At 58.8% G+C, this 26,128-nt stretch overlaps 1 protein-coding gene across 2 annotated transcripts in view; it reads left to right on the top strand.

Moving 5' to 3' along the window:
• Window positions 1-26,128, top strand: part of Smoc2 (SPARC related modular calcium binding 2) — a 164,484-nt gene that overhangs the window by 110,790 nt on the left and 27,566 nt on the right. For both annotated transcript variants that reach the window (XM_047558715.1, XM_047558717.1), the window contains exons 8-9: window positions 5,611-5,797; window positions 11,757-11,839. In XM_047558715.1, coding sequence (XP_047414671.1) covers window positions 5,611-5,797; window positions 11,757-11,839 — 270 coding nt within the window. The remainder of the gene's footprint in view (window positions 1-5,610; window positions 5,798-11,756; window positions 11,840-26,128) is intronic.

Here is a 26,128-nt window from a genome sequence, read left to right as displayed (position 1 = left end):
GCAGCTACCCAGCAACAGCTCAGGCAGTCCTTCGTATACCAGGCACGTCTGGACGGCCTCCCAACTCCTCCAGGGACAGAGCATGTGGAGGAAGGCGTGCAGGCCCGCCACCCTCTGCACCCGGGAACCCGTGGGGATGTGCTCAGGCCCGGGAGGCATGGGCACGGGTAGCCACGCAGGGACCCGGGGAGCTGGACCACAGAAGCAGTGGAGCGCGAGGTGCTGGGTCAGAGTCCTGGGCCCTCAGCCCTGGGGGTGCAGACCCAGCGTGGTCCCATGAGCAGTCTGGGGGCTTCCGAGCCCAGGGCTCCCTGGGATTCTGTACCTGCCAGAAGGTACAGCACTGTAGGCGAAGGCGCTCAGGACAGGCCAGCCGTGAGGGTCACGCGCAGCACGTGCAGGTGGTAGGGGCAGGGCCCAAGCCGGAGGCACCCTCCAGGAGCGATGGGTCAGTCGTTGCTGCCTCTAGAGGAGCCTCAGCACCCTCATTCTGGAACCCGGACACCCTGGTCCAGGAGGATGAGCATCTCGGGCTCTTGCTGAGTCTGTCCCCTCGGTCGTCGGATGATCTGGGTAACTGGCGGGCGCAGGGTAGGGTGCAGGGTAAGCCACTGGCATCTTCTGCTAGTTTTGGAAATAATTTCTTTTTTCCCCAATAGGCATTCTACCAACTTCACAAAGGTGGTTTTCTAAAAATAAAAAGTCATTACATGGTTATGAAACTTGACATTTATGGAGGTAAACTGGAATTGGAATTGTGTCCTTAGCCTAATATTTAGTGAGAAAATACAGAGGAAGACTGTTGCCAGCGTGCTGATTTCATGTCCAGTCTGCTCCCGTGGGGCTGCCAGAGACCAAGCGCCCGCGGCGACCTGCAGCGCTCAGAGCAGGGCAGCTGCCGGAGCCTCGCTGCAGGAGGCGGCCCCGAGCCAAGCAGAGCAGACTCCTGGTGCCCAGGGCTCAACGTGCCAGGGGCGGGCGCGAGGCTGAGGCAGGAATGGAGCAGCCATGCCGGATGGACTTGGAGTTTTCTGTTGGGGTCATGGCCCCTGTTTTTCTTCATACAGCTCTTCACCCCGTGTCTCTGGGTCTGACAGGCATGTCCCACGTGTACTCAGTGGTGATGATGTACCGTAGACAATTGTCACCCTGTAACCGAGCAGCTTGCTGACTTCATCCACCCAGGGGGACGAGGACTCTGTGTCCCTGAGATGAGTCTCTTGCTAACATTCATCAGACCAGTGATTCGGTCCTGGAATTGCAGCTCGGAGACTCTGGGTGCTGGTCCAGAGCTTGACCTTTGCCCCTGTAATGACATAGGCTCAGAGCTATGCTGTTCCGTCTACGGGTGCTGGGTTCACTGTCTCCGCTCAGCAGAGACCTGAAGAGCAGGACGGAGACAGCGAGCAAGCAGCAGGCACATTCCAAGGCGACAGAGATACAGACAGACTTCTCCTGAGAGAGGGGCCCTGAGCTGGGAGTCTGGTGGGAGTTCTGGCCTGTTCTTTTAAGGTCTCTGGACTTTCCTCCTCCCCTTATCTCCTCCCTGTACACGCGCTCCTCACCACTATTGATTGGTGCCCCCTCTGTCCATGCGGCTGTTTTAGTTTTTGCATTGGGTCCCCTGCTAGGAGCAGAGTACAGGAGTGTCTGTCTGATCGGGTCGCCTACTGTGTCCACTTTCCTCAGGCAGGAGGCTGACCTCATCAGGAGACCTTCCCATGCTCCTTTGTTCTGGCCCTGCCCGACCCTCACTGGCCATCCTGCCTTGGCTGCCTCGGTGCCTCCATGTCCCGCTAGTCCCATCTCTGATATCTGTATGACAAGTTTTCTACTCAGGCCCTAATTCTCCAGCAGCAAGACCCTCACTGAATAGAGTTTTAAATCTCGTATTCACCTTTAAATCCACAGTCCTCTTCTAATAGAAAGTCTCCCTTCAATTCCATCATCAATTCCAGGTAGCATCTCCACTCCTCTTTCCAACGGCGGGGTGTTTGGCAGATGGGTGACCCTTCCTGGGCAGTGCCTCCCGGACAGGTTCAGGGGTCCCTTCTGACATCTGATTTCCCTGGGTCATTTCGACACCTTTGTAGAATTATTCCTACCCACTTTACTTTTAAGTTCTTTTTCCTTTATAAATTAACTCCTTGGATTTATTAAAAGAGAAAATCATACAGTTAAAGTCATTCCGTATTGAAATGTGATATTGCAATATGGCTCATTAGCACGATCATCATATTCTATCTGCGTTTGGTGGCATTATTGCTGGAAATCTCGCACTTCACTCTCCTTCCTGAGGACCATTCCTTCAGACGCTTTCCTCCCCACTCAGATGTGAACGTGGCTTATGACACCATTTCTGCTCTGCACAACCCAGGGCAGGTCCCAGCAGGTGAGAACGTCCCGTGTCCTACTCTTAACCTGATGTCCCTTCCCTACGCACTCCTGGCGAACGCCCACCCCCTGCCCACTGCCAACACGGCCCCTCTGCTCCTCCCAGTTTGTGGCTGCACTAGCAAGTCCCCCCTGCTGAGCTGTGATCCTCCCTAAGTTCTCCCCGACATTCTCTCTGAAGATGGCTGGCCTCCGTGCCTGGGGCTCTTTCCGGAGCATGTCCTGGCGCCCCAGGGTGAGAACTCACAGTGCGTGGGGCATGGTCTCCCACCTCCAGTCGCCCACGCGCTTGCTTTCAGCCTGCTGAGATGGGAAGAGCTGTGCCTGGGCAGCCCCTCCTGCCTGCTGCGCCCCCGACGTCCCTGAGAGTGTGGAGGAGGTCCCCGCGGAAGACGGGTCTGGCTGCGCTGCGCGAGGGGGACCCCAGTGTGGATGTGGATCATTTCTGCTTGGCCTCTGCTCCCTGGGTTATACGGATTTGTGTCAAGACCACCACCTTCTTTGTGGTCCTTCTAGACGAAAACAAGGGTGTCTTCCCTAGGTAGCTTGACTTCTCTGCACAGAGCCAGGTTACCCATGAAGTCACACAGGAAGCCGTCCGCATCGCACAAGTGCTCACAGATTCAGGGCTTCTTCTGACTCTGCTACTTTATAGGATGCTCAGGAGATTTTAAGAGACTGTTGACTTAATCAGTCCTGTTTTGCTCATGAGGATCCTGCAAATATGACATAAAACCCTCAGGAGGGACATTTCAAGAATTTTCCAGAACCACTTCCATAGATACAGTATGTCCTTGGATAGAGCACAGAAAGTGTTTTGTGGCCAGATAATCACACTGCAAATTCTGTGCACTAATAAAAATTCTGACCAAGTGCCAAGCAAACAGGACAGTGAGCCATGAGTTGTCCAGAGATGTCTGCTTGAAGCGAAGTTTCCATCCTCATCAACTGGTACACTGACATTTAATTATGCACTGACAGCAGAGTGGGCTTCCTTCCACAAGGAGGACTTCCTTCCACAGAGAGAACTTCCTTCCACAGAGAGAACTTTCTTCCACAGAGAGAACTTCCTTCCACAGAGAGAACTTTAATTCCATAGTGCTTACTTCTTTCCACAAGGAGGACTTCCTTCCACAGAGAGGACTTCCTTCCACAGAGAGAACTTCCTTCCACAAGGAGGACTTAATTCCACAGAGAGCACTTTAATTCCATAGTGCTTACTTCTTTCCACAAGGAGGACTTCCTTCCATGGAGAGGACATCCACAGAGCAAAAACACAGAGTTCAACCATCTTCCTTAGTTTCTTCACATGGTCTTAAATTAACTTATGTGGCAATTGGAAAAGAAATAGGATTCATTGTCATTTTTATGGTAGTTGGGCAGATGCCTCTTTAAGACAGCACATTACTCATGGTAGATTTCTCTTTATGTATCTGTGCATGTGCTGTGCAAATCTAGAGTACACACTAAAATGTGTGCAACTTAAAAGAAACAATAGAAGACTTCCATTAATGCACATTTTCCCCTTCTTTTCTCTTGCCGTAAGCCAGTTTTGAACGCCAACTTTGAGGTTTGAGCAACTCCTTTGCTCTGAGACCATCCTGAAGAAGTCAGTCTGGAAAGAGCCTGATGTAGCCCCGTCTTTATCATCTGCGCCTCAAGCTGAGGCCTCCACAGGGGAGTCACTCTTAGTCCTTTCTGAATAGAAATGTAAGGGAAGAATGAAAAGGGTTCTTGTTCTCTTTCAGGGAATACAAATTGTGCTTTTGAAAGTCCAACAGCAACATTTGGTGATATAGTGAGTAGGTGGATAACTATAAAATTAGATATGTGATCACCCCTATTTGTAAGTGAGCTTACTGGCCAAGCCAGAGTCTGGGTGTTATTTTACCTGTAGACGCCCTGACTGTGATTTTTATCTCAGACAAGATTGCCTTCTCCACACCAGGTATCATTTTAGCACTGGAAAAATAATAAAAGTGATAGTGAACATTGGTGGACACAGTCCACATGCCACCATTTCCATCCACAGTCTCCCCTGACCCTCAGGATGGTCACCTGCGTCAGGTGCTGTCCATGTTACATGCTGCACCTGCTGTCCCTGGCTGGGGTGGGGCTGGCGTGAGGCCCCTTTAGCAGCTTCCTCGGGCTTCCTGTGTGAAACCACGTTCATGGGAAAAACCCTGAAAACTGGAGTCAATGATTTTCATGTGGGTTTAAAGCACAGGGTATGGCAGACCTTTTCCCATTTGGGCGAGGACCCCTGGCCACCCTCTGCCATCACATCTTGCGGTGTGTCTTTCAGCCTGTATGGAGACTCTTCTGGACCGTTCTGTTGTGATTCTGCTGTGACCATAACGAGTCAGGGCCTTGGTTCCTAGGTGCCTACTGGTTTGAGCCCAGGCGTGGGCCAGTCAGAGCGTGTGTGTGCCGACACACAGGTGGACGCAGGCCAGACGAGTCTGAGCACAGAGGAGGAGCTAGCTGGAGCTGCAGGAGGGTGGGCCTCTGTGCACTGAACACGGGCTCCTGGGGTTGTGCCCATCGTTGGATCTGGTTTCACGCCAGGCACACAGGACTAGGCACAGGTTCCCAACACCACACTGTCTCCCAACGGCTGGTGACCTGGCTGTTTAAGGATTGTCACAGTGAGCTGCATTGTACGGGGCCACCACACTGTGGACACTGAGAACCTGTCCTGCTGAGGTTGGACATCAAGGGGCTCTTGTGGGAAAGTGGGTATTTTCCTGGTGCCCTCAGGGAGGTGTGAACGGTGGAGAACGGCATGCTGGGAGCGTTCGGTGTGGTCCCCTGGGGTGGCCCCACCTGGACCCTGGCTGCAGACGCTCGCCAGCCTCCAGGCCTGTGGCTGAGGCCTAGAGGGGTCTGTGTCCCTCCGCTGGCCTGGCACCCCATGCACCTGGGAGGGTGTGGGGTCATTCACTCGGGACACGTGTCCAGGTGACGGTGCTGCCTGTGAGCTTCCCTGTCCACTAGGAGTGTCACAGTGTGCTCACTGCTGCAGATCAGGGACGGCCCCTGGGTGGAGCGGCTGGGAGGCGGCATGGCCATGCTGCCCCGCCTCCCTGGTCCCCAGCCTGTCCACAGCCCTCTCTTGGGCCACCACTTCCTGCCTTCCCAGCTGTGCCTTTGGCCGGCTCTGGTCTGGCCGGCTCCTCCGCCTGCTCACATCTCTCCCTTGCTTCTCCTCTGCAGTGTCCTCCTGTGACCAGGAACACCAGTCTGCCCTGGAGGAAGCCCGGCAGCCCAAGAATGACAACGTGGTCATCCCTGAGTGTGCCCACGGGGGTCTCTACAAGCCAGTACAGTGCCACCCGTCCACGGGGTACTGCTGGTGTGTGCTGGTGGACACAGGGCGCCCCATCCCCGGCACGTCCACCAGGTAAAGTACAGCCCCACGCCATGGGATGGTGGGCAAGGCTCCGGTATGGAAACCAGGAGTGCAGGGCCACCTCCGCACACACCGTGGTCATGGGCACCTGTTAGGCCTGGGGGCCTCGCACCCTGAGTGTCCTTCTGTCCTCTGCCTGGGTTGTCTTTAGGATGAGCGGCTTTAGCCATCAGGAAGTGGGGGACAGTGTATGTCCAGTGGTCAGCAGAGGTGGCAGGGCAGGCCTGAAAACCCAGTTCCTGGCAGGGTGGTTGGCGCCAGCCTGGTGCCTTGGCGAGTGCACGCCACAGTGGAGAGTGGGGGTCTCTTCCTCTCACTCCCAGTTTCACAGAGGAGACCAGGCATTTAAGATGCTGAGGCTCCTGTGGAATTAAAGTCCTTGAATCCTGAAATTCTCACCTTGACGACAGCGAGAAGAGGCTAAAGCAGCAGCAATGAAAGTGACCGGGATCTGACCTATAAACGTAGCTCGTCCACTCCTGGTCCGTGAAGTCTGAGCAGAACAGCCGCCTCCGCAGCCCTGAAGGCAGGCTGCTGGCCCGCGGAGGTAGCGGTCCCCGTGGGCACCTTTGAGCAGCTCTTTGTCACATGAATGTGCCTTTGATTTTTCCTAGATCCATATAAAATAGTTGACACATAAGTGAAAATGTGGCTCTCGAACGTCTCAGATTTAATCCGATTTCATCTCTGGCCCGGGTGTAACACTCCCTAAATAATTTCCCCCCTTTACTCAAGTGTGAAAACGGGGAGTAGAGGGCTGGCTGGCAGTGTAGACCCAGGAGCTGGAAGGGCAGGCGACCAGCCAGTGTCTGCTTCATTGAGGTCGAGCCCAAACCCGCCACCCTCGGGCCCCTTCAGTGGAACCAGCTGCCGTGGGAGCCCTGCTTAGGAAATCGTAGTAATGCCCTCACGTCGGAGCCAACCCCGTGACCAGCACCGCCACCCCAGCTGCCGTGGAAAGACAGCGTGTTCTGACCCGCACCCCATGTGGCGAGCTGGCTCAGAGCATCACAAAGGGCACTGGGGCAGCCGTGGGGCTTCGGGAGCCAGCGCCGGCTGCCCGGCCTGGAGACGGCGTCCACCTTTTCCAGGCTTTGACCTGTGACTCTGTCCTGCGCCTCGGCGTGTAGCGTGGTTCTCTGAGAGACCTCAGGGTGCTGCATGCTTGGGCGCTGCAGCCTGTTTCCCCTCGGGCTTATGCCAGCTGCAGCTCTGGTCCCTCCTGCGCAGAGTTCCCGGCAGGCCTTCTCTTAGTGCTGGCCAAGGAAGATCCTTACGCTGTCACAACCAGGGCTCCTCAAACTGGCTCTGGAATGATGAGACCGGCATTTACCACGTCATCCCGGAGAATCCGGGAACGCTTTTGGTTGGACGCGGGCTCTCCTAACATGCCCCCTTCATCTGGCTCAGGACGGAAAGGAAGCCGAGGTTTTCCCTCTCCATTTCACCTGAGCGTGGGCAGCCCCTCGTCTTCCCGCTTCAGGATAGGACATCACCGGAGCCAAGGAGAGGGCTGCTCGGGGGCGTGTGGTTCCTCTCCGTCCTGTCTCCTTCCACAGTAACCCAAGGACAGGCCCAGGCTGCTCCAGGACGGGGGAGCACTGCAGCCCCGTCTCCCGGGCTTGCATTGCCCTGGGCAAGGGGTTGCAGGCCCTCCACCCCACCTCCCTCAGAAGGTGCCAGCTCCCCCTCTCTGAGGACTGGGACTCCCGGTGACGTCAGTGACCAAAGACGGTCGTCAGGGCTGCTGGTTCTCCTCCCCACTCTGCGGCTTCCTGTCTGGGCCTTCTTGAAGCATCAGATGAAGCCATGACAGCAGATTCTGGAAGAAAGACTCTGAGGGCAAGGGAAGCCTCCCGCTCCATGGACTGGAATTGCCGCGCCCAGGGGCAGGCCTCTCCCGGGGCTGCCAGGAAGGGGGTGGGGTTGCTGCAGCCGGTCCTGGCCCTCCTGGGTTTCCAGGTGGGGACTGAGTGCAGTCCTGAGTGGGGGCGTAGGGCACAGGGTTGCAGAGGTCAGCGGGAGCAGCGGCGTGCGTGTGGGAGATCAGCACCTTCGGAGCAGGCTGGGTGTGCCTGCCCTCCGGCCCTGGTGGGAAGCCTGGGACCATCTTGCAGAGAGGCGTAGGTCTTCTTGATTCTGGGACGCCTCCTGGCCGCAGTGCCTTCGATTTTCTTTCAGCAAGCATTTGAATGCCCTCCATGGTCCTAGGAGCCGGGATACCCAGTGAGCAGAAGGCTGGACACCCTGCCAGTGAAGCTTCCTCCTAGTGAAGCAGGAGATGCCACAGACACTTGGTCAGAGGACTGGTCAGCGTTCTGGGTGGTGACAAATTCCCCAGAGGAAACGAACACAGCTGGGCAGAGCCAGGGGTGCAGCCTGCAGAGCCAGGGCAACCCCTGCCATGCAGGTGGAAGTCAGGACCTGCAGATGCCAGGGAGCGAGGGCTGCGAGCTCCAGCCAGGGCTAACACGGCCCACGCAGCAGGGTCCAGGTGAACCTGACCAGGAGCTGGCTAAGCTCCTGACCAGGAGCGTGGAGGTATAGAAGCTGTTTCAGTTGGTCCCTGGTCTGGTGCTGTTGCCACAGATGGTCTCAAAGCTGCTCCAATGGCCTCCTGAGCAGGCTCCCCTCTGAGGTACAGGCTAGCTGCAGAAGACCCAGGCGACCCACCCACATACCACAGCATCAGAGGTCACAGGAGCTTCTCTCTCTCTCTCTGGGGGGAAAAAAGCCCATTTCCAAGAAGAACCCAGACAGAGTTAGGACTTGGATAGCTGCCCAGCAGTGGATCCTCAGTGCCCAGCAGTCTGTCAGAAACATCGGCTCAGCAGCGCCTGGGGAGATCAGCCTCAAGGGTCTCTTCCTGCTCTGCTGCTGGGATTGAGCAGCCAGGGCACAGGAGCGTCCACCTTCATGGCTGTTCACTTGCCCTCTGTTGCATGAGCACAGATTCCTTACTGTTTTCCTGAAGGAAGGAGTTCCGGGCAGTGCTCCGTAGTTTGGATTTGCATTCGCATAGAGAGCTCAAATGTTTGTTCCCCTCAATGATCCTGTGTCTTCTGATGGGGAAGAAAGTTTGGAAATCCAACAGTGGTAGCAGCTGTGAGAATCAAATGCATCACCGCCTGGAAGTCCATTCTGTTCTCTGCCTTGTGTCCTCAAGCAGAAGAATAAAGGGGCCTTGGTCATAGACCTGCCTGTGTGCTGTGAGTGAGGGAGCAGCTCCCTCCGACCCAGGGTGGAAATCCAGGGGATTTCCTCTGCAGGGGATGCTTCGGCTCCTCCGGATTCTCCTGCCTTTTGTGTCGGCATCAAACCCTCAGCTATAATTTTCAGATCCCTGAAGGGAGGGCCCAGGCACATGAGCCAGCCCGTGCCCCCAGCTGGTGGCATCCAGGATGGGAGGGTGGGGCAGATTTGCCCTCGGCAGAGAGCAGGAAGGGCTACTGGGTCAGCACAGGTCAGACGAGACCCAGCTGCTACCCAGGAACCGGAAGAGACCCTTCCCTTGGTGGTGCTGGTGAAGCTGCTGTCCACAGTCCTGAGAGGTCACCTCAGTTCCCGACTCCGGAGCTGGGTCCAGGGCCTTGGGCAAGTCACCCCATGGGTACGAAACCACTCTGCATGGCAGTCGGCCTGATGGGCAGCCAGACCCCCGACCAAACAAGTTGAAACAAACGCCACCGAGGGAGTGGAGACAGGTCAGGGCGTGTTTCCCTCCCCGGGGCACCGAGCCCTCCCCGAGAGCACCATCTCTGCTCACGAGGGCATTCTGCTCAGCTCTGGAAGGGGCAGGTCCACCTCCCTGCAGGCTTACTTAGGCCTCAGTGCTGGGATCCTTGCGATACCCCCGGCCCACTCTTAGAGCAAGACCCTAGTGGCTAGCTTCCTCATGGCTTCAAAGTTAGAAGATGCTGGACGCGGGTTAGAAGCGATGCCTCTCTACCCCGTGAGGAGAGCTAGATCCGGAAGGGGTCTGGATGCACCACAGGGATTGGCTCAGCTGTCTGACCCTGCAAAAGGGCAAGCCTCGGGAGGTGCGGACGCTCGGCACCAAGGCCCGGTCAGGCACGGGAGCCCTGCCTGCAGTCCAGGCTGGAGGTGCCGGCACTGCCCGTCCTCGGCAGCTCAGACCTCACGGCTGCGAGGTGGCCCATTCTAGGGTAGCCATCAGGTCAGCCCGTTCCCCTCCACAGACGCGGGCCGCGGCCAGCATGCAGGCCGGCTTGCCCATGCTCTCCTCAGGAGGAGCAGAGCTCTGCAGCCCTCGGGAGGCGGGCGTCCGCCCTCCCCTCTGGGTGCATCTCCATTGTCTTGTTTTTGCAGTACTGGTCTCAAACCCAGGGCCTCGCCCGGGGCCAGCAAGTGCTTCCCACTAGCTACGTCCTGGCCCCTGGGTGCGTCCTGCCCCCCTCTGCCGGCTGTGGCCCAGGTGCACAGGGGAGGCTGTGATCTGGAGTCTCCGTCGTCTGTTACTGGACAGGAAATCTCAATTCACAGCTTTGGGTAAAATGTGATCCTTTTCTGGCCAGTGTCCATCAGAAGACATGCAAAGCTTGTGTGCGAGGTTCCAAGTTCTCCGCTGAGGCAGGAGGAGGCAGAGGTGTGTGGGCCCTGGGCTGGGCCTGCCCTGGGCCTGGCCCTGACTCTGGGGACACCAGTGGAAGAAGACTCTGAAGTGTCCCCAGTGGAGAAATTCATTTTCTTTTCTTTTTGAAGGTTGGAAAACAAGTGACTAATGGAAAACGGGACTATGGCATGATCTCTGTGAAGTCATTGTGACTGGCAGCCCCTTCTTAGGGCGTGAGAAGGGACGGAGGGAGAGCAGGGACCCAGGGCCTTGCGGTGCCTCGAGCTGCAAGCCCCGGCCCAGGGCAGTCCTCCTGCACCCTGGCCCTGGCTGGCTCCCACAGCTCTGTGTCTCCTTGTTCGACTGGCCTGTCCTGACCCTGGCCTGCACTGATGTCCTGCATGGGACCCTGTCCACAAGGAGGAGCCGATGGGTGGAGATGGTGTGCAGGACTGAGGAGGGACCCGCGGAAGGCAGGCAGGTGCAGGCCAGGCTGGGGCTGCAGGCACCTCATGGGTCCCAGGAGGGGCGGGGGAGTCAAGGGACGTGCATCCCCCAGAACCTGTGATTCGGCTCAAGTGCTGCCCCCGAGGGTTCCCCTGTCTCCCAGGAAAGGACCTACCCCCTTGTGCTGGCCGGGTCCTCACCGGGGATCAGCTGAGAAGCCTGAGTAGCGACAGGGTTGTCGTGGAGGGGGCCTGAGGCCGGCTGCTGCCCCCACGCTCACGGCCTCTGCCCTGCCTGGACCCCTGTGTGGGCACAGCCTTGGCTCCAGCTCCAGCACCCAGCACAGTGCCAGAGCCAAGTGGCCTTGTGGGGCTGTGGACACACGTCGCTGGCTGTTCACAGGCGGTGCATCTGGGTTTGGGCCCGACACCTTCAGGCGACAGGATTCTGTGGCTCCTGACTGAATCCAGGTGGAACCTGATGGCTCGTTCTTTTTCTTTTTACACTTGTGGCTTCACACACTGGACTGGAAAGGGGTTGGACTTTGAGTCGTGTACCAGTGGGAGACTCTGAGACTTCACCACTGCCCCCTATTTGGAGGAGTCCAGTGGCCAAGCCCCTGTCCCCATCTGTACCCTGTCCTCACACTCATGCCCCTCCTGTCCCCATCCTGACCCGCCCATGCCTGGGGTCCAGTGGCGGAGTGCTTGCTGTTTGTAAAGTCGTGTGATAGAGGTGGGGACAGAGTGAGGCAGGCTGGCGGGAAGAGCTGCAGGGGCTTCTTCAGTCCACTGTGGGGACGTGTGCACGATGTAGCAAAGGCAGTTACACCACAGGCGCGTGACCCGAGGACCAGACGTCTTGGTCCTTACGGGACAAAGGCCACCACAGCTCAGAGGACCCTCAGGCATCTGTTCTCTCCCTCCCCAGGTACGAGCAGCCCAAGTGTGATGACAGAGCCCGGGCGCACCCCACCAGAGCACGGGACCTGTACAAGGGCCGGCAACTGCAGGGTGAGTATCGCCCACAGCCGGCGGGCATCGCCGCCACTGCAGGGTCTCCACAGGCATGGCACGGGAGTGTCTGCCTGCTCCCAGGCCCAGCACTGCGAGGACCGGAGCCTCCCGGCTCCTCCTGAAGGGTGGTGAGGCAGAGGGCGACTCAGGCCCACAGCACACGGGCTGCTTCTCAGGCTGCTGTACACTGCAGGCCGCAGCGTGAGGAGCACCAAGCGAGAGAGCAATAGTGATGGGAAGGAAGCAGCAGGGTCACTCCCAGACCAGTGCGGCCACTCCCAGACCAGTGCTGCCACTCCCAGACCAGTGTGACCACTCCTGGGCTTCTGAAGCGCACAGCCCGAGCGAGCGGCCTTTACATATTTCCAGGGCATTCCCTTAGCGTTGAACTAGCAGGCGGAGCAGCTGAGGGCTAGTTTCAAGGAAGCAGGGGCTCAGTCTGTGTGTTAGGTAAGTAATTGCAAAGGACCACTTGAAGTGAAGCATAGGCAGCAAGTTTAAATGAATGGAGGTGAGGATTCCCCACCAGGCGCTTCAGGAAAGTTCTCTGAGCCCAGAAGTGCACAGGTATCTGATGTGCCAGGAAGGCAGCCATCAGCAGTCACACCGGAGCCTCGCAGGGGAGAGCGTCCTTCCAGGAGTCGTGTGAGACGGCACCTGCTGCCCAGTATAGCGCAGCCCCGGGGAGCCAGGCCCTGGGCCCACAGCTCCCCGGGCCCTGGAGGCAGCCCGTGCCCTGACATCACGGGGTAAATCCGAAGACTTCGGGATGATGCTCCAAAGCCGCTTGCTACTCTGTTTCATCTTGAGCCTCCTTTCTTCTTAAATATCTCCAGTTTGTCCCCGAGACCATGAAAATCACTGGTTACTTCCTCCATGTAGGCTGCACATCTGATCTGTCTTGAAGGTCTGGATAAAGCCCCCTTCAGAGAACTGTTGTGGTTCCTGTAGGATTTGTGGTACCATCATAAAGAGGGTTTTAACTTGGCAAAGTAAGATGTTCCCTGCTTACAAACGAAGTCAGGGAAGGCCAGGATGCCTAGTCACACGAACTCTACCCGCGTGCTTCCAACCTGCTCGGCAGCCCTGAGAGCAAAGGTGCCTGGCAGAGGGGACAGGCAGGGCAGAGCCTCCATGCTCAAGGTCTCCGGCTGCCCGGCTCGGGTCGCCCAGGGTCCTCAGGTTTGGAGGGCCTGCGGTGGCTTTATTTTGCCACCCTGTATTCTGCTGGGTGACTGACCAGCTGCTTCCTGTTTCATCAGTTGCGCTTCCTTCTGCCCAGGAGAAGTTGGGTATGAGGAGGGCAGACCACCAGGGTGCCTCTACGCCAACTCCAGACAGGCCTTCGTGCCCTGGTGCCTCATCCTGAGAGGGCGCTCAGCCCCCACGGCCTCCTCTCCATCGTCGGAGGCCGAGTCTGTATGCCTGCAGAGCTGAGGTGGAGCCCAGGGCCTCCTGCGGGCCAGGCCGCCCTGCAGCTCGAGGCCCCAGCCCCTGAGGTCAGGTGATGCGTTTCTGAAAAAGAAAGGATGTGCTTCGTGCACACATGTCACCTGGGTGGGCTCTGCCTGGCTGGGCTCCGGGGCCGAGGACGCCGAGTCCTCCATCTCACGTGCCTGGCGCACTTCCCGGAGAGCCCAAGGCGCTCCACTGACGGTGAGCTTTTCCTTCCCTCTTTGGGTTCCGTGAAGCCGCATGACTCCTGAGCACGTCTGCACTGGGGTTAGCATGAATGTGACCCAGCAGTGTCCCCGGAGCTTGCCCTCCACTGGGAAAGGGCACCCTCTGGTCCCCCAGGCTGCACTTGGTAGGAAGCCCTTTTGGGGGCAGAACCCCACCCTCTAAGCACTAGATGGAGATCTGAACTGAAGACTGGTCCTTCATCTCCTGGTAACGACAGGCCATCGCTACCGAGAGACATGAAACAGCACCAGAGGGCGTGTCCGAGCGTCAGATGAGCCCCTGCGGGGACAGCACTCCCTCTGCAGGGTGCGGGAGGAGGACTCTGGGCCTCTTGCGGAGGCTGCGGCCCATCGGGCTCCCAGCAGTGCCGATGTCCTGCGGCCCTGGGGAGGTGCGCCGGGCTGTGCTCCAGGAAGTCTGGAACTTGTGCTCACGCCCACTCCATCATTTTCATTATTTGAAGATAATTATCCTTATTAGGCAAAAAAGCCAAGTGACTCTTAAATTAGCTCCAGGATACAGGCTGTTCTTGGTGGAGAAGAGAAATCTCTTTCCAAAATAACGCAGCAACACTGCGTAGGCGAGCACGCCAAGTGACGTATAGGCTGATGTGTTTTCTCCTGCTATGGTTTCGCCTTACGCTCCTTCTCTGTGTTTCCCTCAGTGGTAGCCCCTCCTTCCACGTCAAGCTGAGAAGATTGCACACTCAGCTTCCTTGTTGGGGTGTTGGATGTCAAATATTTATTCACATCTTCTATAGAATAGTGGATTTTCTAGCTATTGAAACGTAAGTGGTAGTAACATGAGCCCCACCAGTCAGCAGAACAAGAAGGAGCTCGCTCTCTGTGAGCTGATGCATCCACAGGAAGTCTCGGTCCCCTTAGCCTTTCTTTTCCGGCAGTCTGTGGAGCTGTGGGTTCTGTGGACACATGGGCTCGTGCCCTGGGGTGGCAGTGGGGGAGCTCCTTCCAGAGCCCTGGGCAGCCTGCAGATGGCTCCTGTCCTAGCTCTCTGCTCTGGGCCAGCAGCTGTCCCCCATGTTTCTGGCAGCCCTGTCCCTCTGCCACAGGGTTAAGCAGCCAGAGTGGCTCCTTGTCCACAGCAGGACAGCCCGGGCCCCCCTGCACCTGCAGCATGATCATGCCCTCCAGGCCTCTCTTGGGGTTGTTGAGCAGTGTGTTAGCATGGTGCCAAGTTGCCTCGTGACTTAGAAAATGGCTCTCGCCTTGCGGCAGCGAGGCTCAGTGTTTTCCTGAGGAGACTAGACCCTGTGCGCATGACGGTGTGGCTGTGTACCTGCCTGCGGGGCAGCCAGGCGGCCAGCAGGATCATCCTCTGCAGCCTGAGGCTTCTGAAGGCAAACGAGTGTCAGCATTTCCTCCTTAAAACGTCGCCCTGTAGGATGCCTGCCGTCAGACCAGCTGCTGGGTTCGCAGCCAGGTCTACGGTTCAGCTGAGCGGGCAGCGAGGCCCTGCTGCCCCTTGGTGCAGCCTTCCAGGCTAAGATGTCAGCTCAGGAGGCCGCGCTCCGCATGTGCCCTGGGCAGCTCTGCCTGCCCTCTGTCCCTAGCACAGGTGAGGAGGAGCACAGCGGCGCCCTCCCCACAGGCCGTGGACAGGGCACTAGGAACCAGGGGCATGTTGGTGTGAGAGGACGCAGCCTTGAAGGCTGAGGGAGCCGTTGTGCCTCAGAGCACTGAGTCAGCATGTCAAGCCACCAGGCCCAGGGGACCCGACCTGCAGGATTTTATTTTCAGCCATATTTTTGTCAAGATATAAAACTAAGTTTGTGGAATAATGGAATCACTAACTCCTCAGAGGACACTTGTATCTTTTAGAAAGCCCAGAAAAAAAAATAGTGGGTCACTGGATCCTTTTATCAAAGGAGGGCTAATGTTGGCAAGAGGCCAGTTGTGGGTCACCCATGTGGCTCAGGAGCCAGGACGAGCCGGAGTCTAGGGCCGGCCGAGGGTGGGGAAGGTGTGGAAGGTGTGGGCGTGGAGACCAGCGCCTGTGGGACCCTGATGCTGGCTCCGCCTCACAGCCACGACAGCAGACCACACTGGTGCTGGCTTGCTGTGGGTTGGCACAGGGCCGCCTGGAAGCAGCCCCTCTGTTTGATGCCCACGGTCCCCTCACATAAGAAGTGTCAGTGGGCCAGGAGGTGCACCGCAGCAGGAGCCAGAGAGTGGCAAGGGCTGTTGGTGAGTTTTCATCAGGACAGTGAGTTCAGCCGATAGTTCTGTTCCATTTTTAGGAGGATGAGGAGAATTTGGAGAGGGCACAAGAAAAGATGGCAGCAGCCATTCCCCATACAATAAGAACGAAAAGAGACTGAAGACACGCAGGCTGGCCTGCCCTGAAGGCCGAGGAGGGCGGGGACACGCTTCCTCCACCCGTCAGCTCCGGCAGCCGAGGTTCCCAGGGCCGCTTCCCCCAGGGGTTCTGAGCGCGAGGCGCTTTCTTCTGCCTGCGGGTGCCTTCCAGGGTAGACGCCGTGGGACGAGAATGCAGCTGAGAAGGGCCGCGCGCTGGAGGGCCCCGTTCCTCGCGGGCCATCTGGTGAGCCTGGTGACCGTGCTGCTCTGGAGCACCTTTGCCCGAGCCCCTCCTGCCTGGACTGGGCCCCCTCAGGTCAGCCCTCCCAGGTCCACGGCAGCCTGCACCTCCTGCCGGCAGGTCCCGCAGCACGTCCTCTGGAGGGAACGTGACTTGGTTGGTTTGCTGTCTCTTCTGACCAGACTTTTGGATCTCAAGGCCAGTTAAAGACACCCGAGGAGGCAGAGGGCTTTGGGAGCCTCTTCTGCAGGGTGGGGTCCTGGCCTCCAGGTCCACTCAGCCTCTGTGGCTTTGAAAGTTAGGACAGTGCAGAAGAGAGATTGAGTAGAGTTTAGATCCACATTAATCCTGAGAGAGCAGCTGTCAGACAGATTAATAGTGTAAGCGGCATCTCAGAGACAGCTTAAATAGCTGAGGACAAGCCGTCCTCAGACACCACCAAATATGTTAAGTTTGTTGCTGAACAATTATCCCGTTGCAAGGATTCCTCCTTACTAAAGCAGTTTATCTAAAATCTTTAACCACTTGGAAAACTTTCCAGTGTGGGACACACTTGGCAATGATGCTTGCCTTCAGTGACCCAGCTCACGGCTGTGAATGGGGCTTCCTCACCTGATCGGGATCCACTGAACCTGCACCATGGCCAGAGCAGAACCCTCCTGCAATATGGGCCTTGGAAGTGATGTGCACGCAGTGTCCTAGAGAGTGAAGCTGAAAGGACCCTTCCATGAGGCCAGGGGGAGCAGGTTGGCAAATATTTGTGAGCAAATACCTATTGCATAGGTGGCCCTAAGCCGGGGGTTCCAGAGAACGCGAGCCCGCAGTGGAGCCAGGCCTTCGGATCCCAGCCTCAGTACCCTAGAACGGACGTCCTCAGAGACCAACGCTGCAGGCGACTACAAGCCCAAGCAAAGGGGAGACTGGCATGCATTAAGACTCCTTCACGTCCGTGGTGTGGGGGATTCTTCAAGGGCTTCTCCAGATTTCCAGGTTCCCACGTGAGGAATGCCTCACCCTCACCCAAGTAGCACTGTGGGGGTGCCTGGGAGCTCATGGCCCCAACAGTGAGCAGGGCCATGCCCAGCCACCCATGGAGGATGCTGGCCAGGCCTGGGGCCATTTCCTCTAGAACAGGCCAGGACTGAGAGGGGCAGGGCTGGTGGGAAGAATGGAGCTAACTTCGTCCTAGAACTCGCTTCTCCAGAAGGCAGCCGGTCAAGCCCAGACCTGTGTGCCCATGTCCATGAGCCTTTGGTGGGACACCTGGACGCATTGGGTAATCAGGTGGCAAGAAGCGGCTAGAAACGTGGGTAAGGCGGAACTGCAGAGGCCCGGCACACTTCTAGAATGCGCTCCCCGTGGCGCGCTTCTCCTCCGACCTGTTGAATTGAGGAGTCTCTAGAAACCCAGCACTGTCCCTCTGGCAGGTCAGGAAGTGTTGGCAGCCCTCAGTCGACCTCAGGGCCCTGGAGGGCCACACCACAGCCTCCTCCTGCAGACGGGCTGCGGAGTGCTCGGTTCTGCCCCCTGGCCCTGCTTTTCTCTGGGCGCCTCCTTATTTGGTTGATCGTGCACGTGGGGTCTGGCCAGCTGAGAACCGTGGATCTTCTGTCACAAAGCGTGACGGTGGGGGCCTGCGGCGCGCTCTGAGGCGTGTGTGGGCTGGCGTCTCCGCCCCCTTAGGTTGTGGGAGGTCAGCGCCTTCTGCCTCCAACGTTAGGAGAATTGGTCTGCGGTTTCTCTAGCGGAGCGATCTCTTTGAAGGAGAGAGGACAGAACAGGAGAAGCCTGTGCCTCCGCTGCCCCTGCTGCCCCTGTCACCCGTCCACTGAGCACCGCGCGTCTGTGGCTGTCACCCTTGAGGTCTTGTGCCGATTCATGAGCTACTTTTTCAGAAGGCACCAGCGCCAGCGTCCGTGCCGGCATGGTTTCTGGGCAGCAGTGAACTCCGACTCAATGGAGGTGGCGAGGCTGTCCTGCGTCAGGAGAGCCAGTACAGCTGGAGCTGGGCTGCCACCATGCCTTCCACCTCGGTTCACAGCCTCTCTTTCACCGTCTCCTCATGCCTCCTCCTCCACAGGAGAGCCAGGCACGCAGGTGCTAGAAGCCGTGTCTGGGCCCTGGTGCCTGCAGCCCACAGAAGGGACAGTGTGGAGGGAGCACAGGGCAGCCCTCCCAGCCAGGGCCGCGTATCCGCCACCACTCAGGACAGGGCAGATGTGGGAAGATGGTGGCCGGTGGAGGCAGAGCCCCCGCCGCCGGCCTTGGCCCTGCGGGGTGAGCAATGCCCAGAGGCCTTTCCAGACGCCCCAGTGAGAAAGCGGCTTCCACAGCTCCTCGCCTGTCCACGCAGCAGGAATGCATGGATCAGCGACCTGTCCACCTGCCCTGGACTCTCCTGTCCAGGGCGTATCTGCACAGGTTCCCTAAGGCGCCAGTCAGGGGAGACTTAGGAAACCACCGAGGTTACCGTGCAAAGCTCTCGAAGGACAGGGAGACTGGAAGTTTACAAGAGTCACACGTGTCTGTGAAGGAATTAGGGCTCACAGGTTTGGCCGAGAAGGGAATCTGCCAGCATTGCGGAGGACGTGCCTGGTTTTCACATGAAGGGGCCAGGCGTGGAGGACGTGCCAAGACCCACAGGGGCTCTTGGGCCCTGGGAAGGGAGGCAGGTCAGCTTCAGGAGGTGGAGCCACAGCGCTGGGGTGGCCAGGAGGAAGCTCTGTATTGGCAGTGTCATCAGAGTGCCTGGCAGGAGCACAGCCGGCCACACTCTGGCTGAGCTTCTGTCATTAGGAGTGGACAGTGGCCCCCACAGCCCTGGTACAGCACAGGGTGCCCCTGAGCACCCAGAGCTGAGGTCCTGGAGCATCACAGTCCCAATCTGCTTAGCGTGCCTGCTGTGAGAGGGGGCTTCTGCATTACGGCCGTGCACCACGTGAGCTGTGTCCTGCGTCCTGGGTGACCGCGGTGACAGCAATCCTTCCAGGTCCTACAAGGCCTGTCAGTCACGCTGCACGCAGGCTTGAGAGATGGCGCTCACCTCACGTGTCATCACAAGAGCACCTCTAGGAACCCCCGTGATGTGAGAAGCAACCCAGAGGAAGTTGTGAACCACGTCGGGGACACCCAGAAGCGCACCCAGGCAGGCCCGGGGCACACAGTGACCCGGAAGCACCCAGGCAGGCCCGGGGCACACAACCACCCAGAAGCATACCCAGGGAGGCCAGGAGGCCTGCCCTCCACATGCTGTGGACAGAGAGCTGGTCCTGACTCTCATCTTGCTCCCAGGACGCAAGCCTCGCTCACCTTGGCATTTGCTCTTGGTGGTTTTGTTTTACTCTTTATTTATCGAAAGGAAACCGGTTGAGCTCCACGCTCACGGCGGACGCCTGGCCACCACCTGGTCTGTCACAGGTGTGCCCTCTGCCCTGCAGCTCTAATCCTCTTTGCACTCGCTGGGGACGTGTGCACAGCAGAGGCGAGCAGTGGGATCCGGGCCACAGCCACTGGAGGCTGATGTGCCTGTCCACGCTGCCAGCCGCTCTTCTGCCTTTGCAATGTTCAAGAACCCGCCCCAGTCCCCCCCACCGCCCAGGAAGGCCAGCCCAGGGCCAGAGCAAACAAACAGACAAGCTCTGGGCCTTCTCGGCTCCGGGCAGTGGGCCCCGGAGGAGGAAGGGAGTCTGCTTGTGCTTCAAGCAGCCTGTCACGGGCCCCCTCGGACTCTGGAGTGCAGGCCGCCAGCTGCTATGCTGCCTGGGCAAGTGGTCAGCTTTGCAGCTGCCTTAGAGGACTGGACCCCCGGCTGCTGCTTCAGTCCCTGGCAAGCAGGGGCCCAGCCAACTGCCCGGAGCACCAGGGCTCTGCAAGGCCAGCCCGGCGGTGAGGCCCCTGGGAAGTCCAGGACACAGCTTCATTCTCATGTCCATCCTGTTCTCTAACTGTCACCCGGACGGAAGGGCTGAGTGACTGAGTGACCGTCGGTCTGAAACTGACGGTAGCACACATTCTGTCACCTAGGTGTGTTCTGGCCTGTGCGTCTGGAGTGTTCAGCCAGCACCGCAGCCTCAGCACTGGTCTTGCTGGTCTGGGAAGGCAGGCTGGGCCTGCACACCTTAGGCTGGAGTGTGGCTGCAGACGGGCAGGGTCGCTCCGTTCTCACTGTGTCCAGGGAGAGCTGTGGCCCACTTGCCACCTCCGCAGGGGAACCATTCCACGTGGGGTGGCCTTTAGGTTCCTAGGTCAGGATGAAGAGCTCCTCGTTTAACCTGCTCAGAGGGGAGTTGCACTGTGGGCCCTAGAGCCCTGGCGGAGAGACGGTGTCCAGCCTGAGGAAAACGTTTGGAGGAAGTCTCGTGAGAGGTGCGGCCCTGCTTCTGACCTGCAGCCTGTCGACCTGGGGTCAGCGTGAGCTGGGTGTCCACACGACCACCGGCTTCTCCTCTAGGGAGGCGATGGTGCTGGCGCCAGGGCTTCCTCAGCCTGCAGGTGCATCAGCTGCACAGACCGCCTCTGGACAGTGTGCTGATGGGCAGGGAGCACACTGCCCCTCTCTGAGCTGTGGCTGAGGCGGTACTGAAGGGAAGACCCCTGTCTTCACCAGGAAGTGGCACTGCACCTGCGCTCTTCACCCTGGCTCCAGCTGGGTCTGTGGCTCCCTCTCCACGCTGGCTGCTGGAGCCAGACTGAGGCTTCACCTGGGCCAAAGCGCACTTTGCTTCGGAATCAAACAGCGGCTTCCCACCAGGCTTCCCGGCCCTCGTTTCCTGGGTGGGCGCCTCCCTGCTACTTCACCTTTGGTGTCGCTGTGCAGGGTACGTGCTCTGCGAGGTGTCTGGCGTCTTCCTGGAGCTGGGCGAGCGGGGCCTGCGTGCACAGACGCACCGCAGGGCGGCCTTCCCCAAGCTGGCCTCTGCTGCAGTCTGAGGCAGCAAGAGTGCAGAGTGGAGGGCATGCCCGCGTGCAGAGCTCTCGAGAGCGCTTTCTGTCAGTGGTCGCCGCGTTGCCTGGGGGCAGTGTGGGGAGCAGGCGTGCCCTTTAACGGCAGCACGGCTGCCCAGGTACCATGCCTCGCGCTGCTGAGGGTGCCTTGAGGCGCTGGCTCCCAAGGGCCCTCAGCTCTTACCCCCTGCTCTTGTGGGGAGCGGCAGCCACAGGTGGAACACGGGAGGGGGCAGGGGTGCCACAGCCCGGCCCCTGCAGGGCACGCTGCCAGCCAGCACCAGGCGGCAGGCCGGGCCTGTTCCAGCTGGCTGCCTTTGCGCTAGGCAACCAAGGGCCTGGTCCTGCCGTGAGGGTGCCGAGGATGGAGCAGTGAATCCGTAGCACTCCCTTCCCCGGAAGCCTGCCTTCAGCAGCTGCTCCTACACGCAGCGTAGGGCTGGGCTTCTGTCCTGGTTAACGCGCCTGAGGGTGTAAACCCCGCAGCCAGCAAGAGCAGTTCATTCCACAACAGGCCTGGGTGTCTGCTTCCCGCGTCGGTGAGTCTGTGACGTTCCCGTAGGAGCCAGGGCAGGTGCCTGGGAGGCTGGTGGAGAGAAGCAGCAGCCTCGGCGTCTAGACGTGGGGCAGGGTGCAGGGTTCAGGGGAAGGGTCCCAGTTTGGCACCAAGAGCTGGGCTGTGCCAGGCAGCACAGGGGACACTCGGCCCCATCCCTCCCACAGGTGCCCAGCCTGCACTCCTCTTACGTGTGAACAGGGCTGCCGGAGTCTCCACAGAGATCACCACCTACAAGTGGAGACCCTGCAACTTGACCTGAGGCTCTCTGCTCTCCCGGAGATCCCTGTCCACTCCTGGGCGCAGCGTTTAGCATGGCCGCCACCTGGGGCAGGGCTCATCCTGGCTGCTCTCGGTGTGGTGTGCAGTCTCCTGCTCTGGTGTGGCTGCTGGGGCTTGGGAAACGGCCGTCCCTGGGGGCGACGTCCTCGCCCTGGGCCGAGATGGCAGGGCTGGCGGCTCCTTCTTGCTTCTGCTCCTCTGTGAGTGCCCCGGGGTCTCTGCCTGCTGCCCAAGCTGCAGAGGGACATACCCAGGGGCGGTCAGAGCAGTGTGCTCCTCTCTGCTGGATCCTGCAGCCCTGAGCAGGCCAGATTTGGTCTCCTCCTTTTCCCAAACCACAAGAATGTGGGTGGCCCTCTTTCACGTCTTCACATGGAGGTCCCAATCCACTTCTCTGACTTCCTCCATTGCCCTGAAGTGTCCCCCGTCCTCTTCTGATGCTCCCTGAACGGGAATCATCAGGATGGGAGGGATGCCTGGGAGATGCCCAAAGCTCTGGACACGAGGGGTTCACTGTGTCCTTCACCAGAAAGTGTCCATGAGGAAGCTGGGCAGCTGCCGCCTTCTCTTTGAAAACACCAGGATAAAGGGACCCGAGTTTCTCCTTTGCGCAGCTTAGCTCTTCTGTTCTCCAGGCAGGGATAAGCTGGGGTCATCCAGAAGATGTAGTTTGGAAAAGGCCACATTCAGATAACCCTGAGCTTTGGGGGAAGCCACACACGCGAAACCTTGGGAAATGGCGCCCACAGTTCCCCTCCCCAGAGGCTTGGAGTATATTCCCCCATTTCTTAATCTCAATGAGCAAGTTGCAAGACTGAGCAGCAGCGGAGCCCCTGGGGGAACCAGGCTAAATCCTGTGCACAGGGCTTTCTAGCCAACTTCTCTCCGCAATGTGGGCTCAGAGGCTCACAGGGAAATGGACGCTGGGCCCTGAGCGCACAATTTGAATTCTAGTAAGGAAAGCGGAGAACAAATTGTAAGCCACTCAACAAGCTTCCAGGATCACCCTGAGGGAAGGACAGTACAGACTGCAGGCAGGACGGGGGCCAGTCCCCAGGAGCGCAGATGGGCAGAGGGCGGAGAGCAGCAGAGGCGGAGGTGTGAACCCAGGAGGGCATTCAGAGGAGCCAGGCCGTCCCTGTTGGCTGGTGCGTCTCTCTGGGTGGCACCGTGTGCTTGTGGTTGAGGGCTTTGCACCCTGGTGGGGATTGCTGGTGCCGCTCACACTGTGGGTTAACCCACTGCTTTGCTGTCTCATGAGCAGAGAGCAACACAAATGCTGCGCCCCAGGATGGCTGTGTTGTTGGCATGGGCTGTGTCTGTGTGTGGGATGTCACACGTCAGCGACTGGTGGTGGCCAGCATTAGCTGCCCACCGCTGTCTTTACAGGGCTCTTCCTCAGGCAGTAGGTTTCAGTGGGCAGCCGTCTCAGGATCTGGCCAGGGCCTGCTCCCTGCAAGGCTGCAGTGGGCACCTCAGAGAGCCAGCCTTTGCCAAGGGGAATTGTTCGGGAACTCCTTGAAATACATGGAGAAACCAAAGAGAAGCCCTGCCGCTGGACGAGCCCTGTGCTGGCACTTCCAAGGCTCGGCCCTGGACCCGGAACTGGCAGCCCCTGAGGGTCCCGATGGTTCTGGGAAGTCTCCCGCAGGAGTGTGCGGCTCACATGCCCCTCGGTGCCACACCCAGGGGCCACGGGACTGGTCGCAGGGCAGCCCTGTGTGGACCGCCAGGTGGCCTCCCCGACAGCCTGTGGGGAGTTCTCTCAGCACAAGGCTGCTGCAGTTCCATCAACAGGGCTGCTCACCTTCGGCTCAAGGGGTTGGGACCTTCGGGTGCCCACTAGTGAAGGGCCTCTTGACGGACATTCCCAGGACAGTACTGATGCCGAGGGCGCTGTGTCCATCCTTGTTGTGAGAACAAGTGCGCAGACCCCGGTCGGCCCTGTCTCCTGGGAGGGGATCCAAAGCCCCTTTAGCTTCCACCTGGAGGCCTGATTCTCCTCGGCTCCCGCGTGGCCGTCCGACATCTACCAGGGATTCCATGACCCTCTGAGGAGGCCCAGACTCAGGTGGTGAGAGGTGGTGAGGCAGGCAAGGGGCTCACGGGCCGCGTTCCCCACGTGGAGCTGGTGGTCGCGCACCTGGGGAGGGAGAGCAGGTCCTGAGGGAGCACGGGTGCCTTGTGCTCACGCGCACCGAGCGGCGAAGGTGCTCTGGCCCTGGATCTGCTGGGCGATGCAGCTGCCCCCAAGGTGAACCTCCTTTCCCTACCAGCACTTTGACTTCGTCAGCCGTATTTTGTTCACTGTTTTGTGATAAAATAAAGACCTTGACCTTGAAGGTGGCTAGAGGCAAGTCCTGGCCTGACCAGTTCTGCAGGCGGCGTCTTGCTAAGGGGAAGGTCCCTGGTCTGACACACGCCTGTGGCGTGACTCTCCCGGGACTCACTGTGGGGCACCGGGGCAGGCACATAAACAGACACGAAGACTGCTCCCTCATCAGGCTGGCCCCAGACCCGCGGGCACTGAACAGTGAAGCCACGGGCCTGCTCTGCTGTGGGGCGGGAGGGTGGGGCCCTGGTGTTCCAGACAAGGGGCCATCCGGCTGCTCAAGCCTTCACCCAGGGCCTGGGGAGCTCTAGCAGTCACGCCCAGGCAGGCCCAGGCTTCGTGGTGCCCAGGACAGGGGCTGCAGCAAACAACCAGCACCACCTGGCGCCCCCACTGGACTCCCCGTGCCAGCCTGTGGGACGTGAGCTCCATAACCCGCGGGTAGCCTTCCCTCGCCTCTGCCTTCTCCTTCCTGATGTGCTGCAGCAGTTGCTGTCCTGGAGGTCACACTGTGACTGACGGAGAGCAGCAGGGTGAGACCTGACGTGGGCTGTCCCAGGCCTGCCGTCGTGGGCAGGTGGGGTGTTGGTGGGAAGAGGGGTCAGAGCTGCAGTGCTGGTAGTCCCTGGGTCAGAGACGACTGCGCAGCCATGAGGTGTGAACCCGGGTTTCCTGCGGCCTCCTCATAACACAGCGCCAGGGGCAGCCCACCCCACGGGATCCCCATCCACAACTACCTCATTTCAGCCATAACATGGAACGTTTCGGGCACCACATGCTGGACAGAGGTCACACGGCCAACAGCCAAGTGGCAGGATGTTCCGCAGACTTTCTCTGCAAAGCTCTACTGCCAGCTTTTAGCAGCCTTAGCAGCTTCAGAGAGGGGGCCACTTCAGAACACCCAACACTCAGCTTAACTACAGAGAGTGGGCCAGTTCAGAACACCCAGCACTCAGCTTAACTACAGAGAGTGGGCCAGTTCAGAGCACTCAGCACTGAGCTTAACTACAGAGAGTGGGCCAGTTCAGAACACCCAGCACTCAGCTTAACTACAGAGAGTGGGCCAGTTCAGAACACCCAGCACTCAGCTTAACTACAGAGAGTGAACCAGTTCAGAACACCCAGCACTCAGCTTAACTACAGAGAGTGGGCCAGTTCAGAGCACCTAGCTCTCAGCTTAACTACAGAGAGTGGGCCAGTTCAGAACACCCAGCACTCAGGTTAACTACAGAGAGTGAGTCAGTTCAGAACACCCAGCACTCAGCTTAACTACAGAGAGTGGGCCAGTTCAGAACACCCAGCACTCAGCTTAACTACAGAGAGTGAGTCAGTTCAGAACACCCAGCACTCAGCTTAACTACAGAGAGTGAGTCAGTTCAGAACACCCAGCACTCAGCTTAACTACAGAGAGTGGGCCAGTTCAGAACACCCAGCGCTCAGCTTAACTACAGAGAGTGGGCCAGTTCAGAGCACCCAGCACTCAGCTTAACTACAGAGAGTGGGCCAGTTCAGAGCACCCAGCACTCAGCTTAACCACGGAGAGTGGGCCAGTTCAGAACACCCATCACTCAGGTTAACTACAGAGAGTGGGACAGTTCAGAGCACCCAGCACTCAGCTTAACTACAGAGAGTGGGCCAGTTCAGAGCACCCAGCACTCAGCTTAACCACGGAGAGTGGGCCAGTTCAGAACACCCAGCACTCAGCTTAACTACAGAGAGTGAGCCAGTTCAGAACACCCAGCACTCAGCTTAACTACGGAGAGTGGGCCAGTTCAGAGCACCCAGCACTCAGCTTAACCACGGAGAGTGGGCCAGTTCAGAACACCCAGCACTCAGCTTAACTACAGAGAGTGAGCCAGTTCAGAGCACCCAGCACTCATCTTAACTACAGAGAGTGGGCCAGTTCAGAACACCCAGCACTCAGCTTAAC

The sequence above is a fragment of the Sciurus carolinensis genome, chromosome 7 (assembly GCF_902686445.1).
Source record: "Sciurus carolinensis chromosome 7, mSciCar1.2, whole genome shotgun sequence".
Taxonomy (NCBI): Eukaryota; Metazoa; Chordata; class Mammalia; order Rodentia; family Sciuridae; genus Sciurus; species Sciurus carolinensis.
The sequence above is the reverse complement of the archived record's forward strand: the minus strand, read 5'-3'. Positions and strand labels throughout refer to the sequence as shown.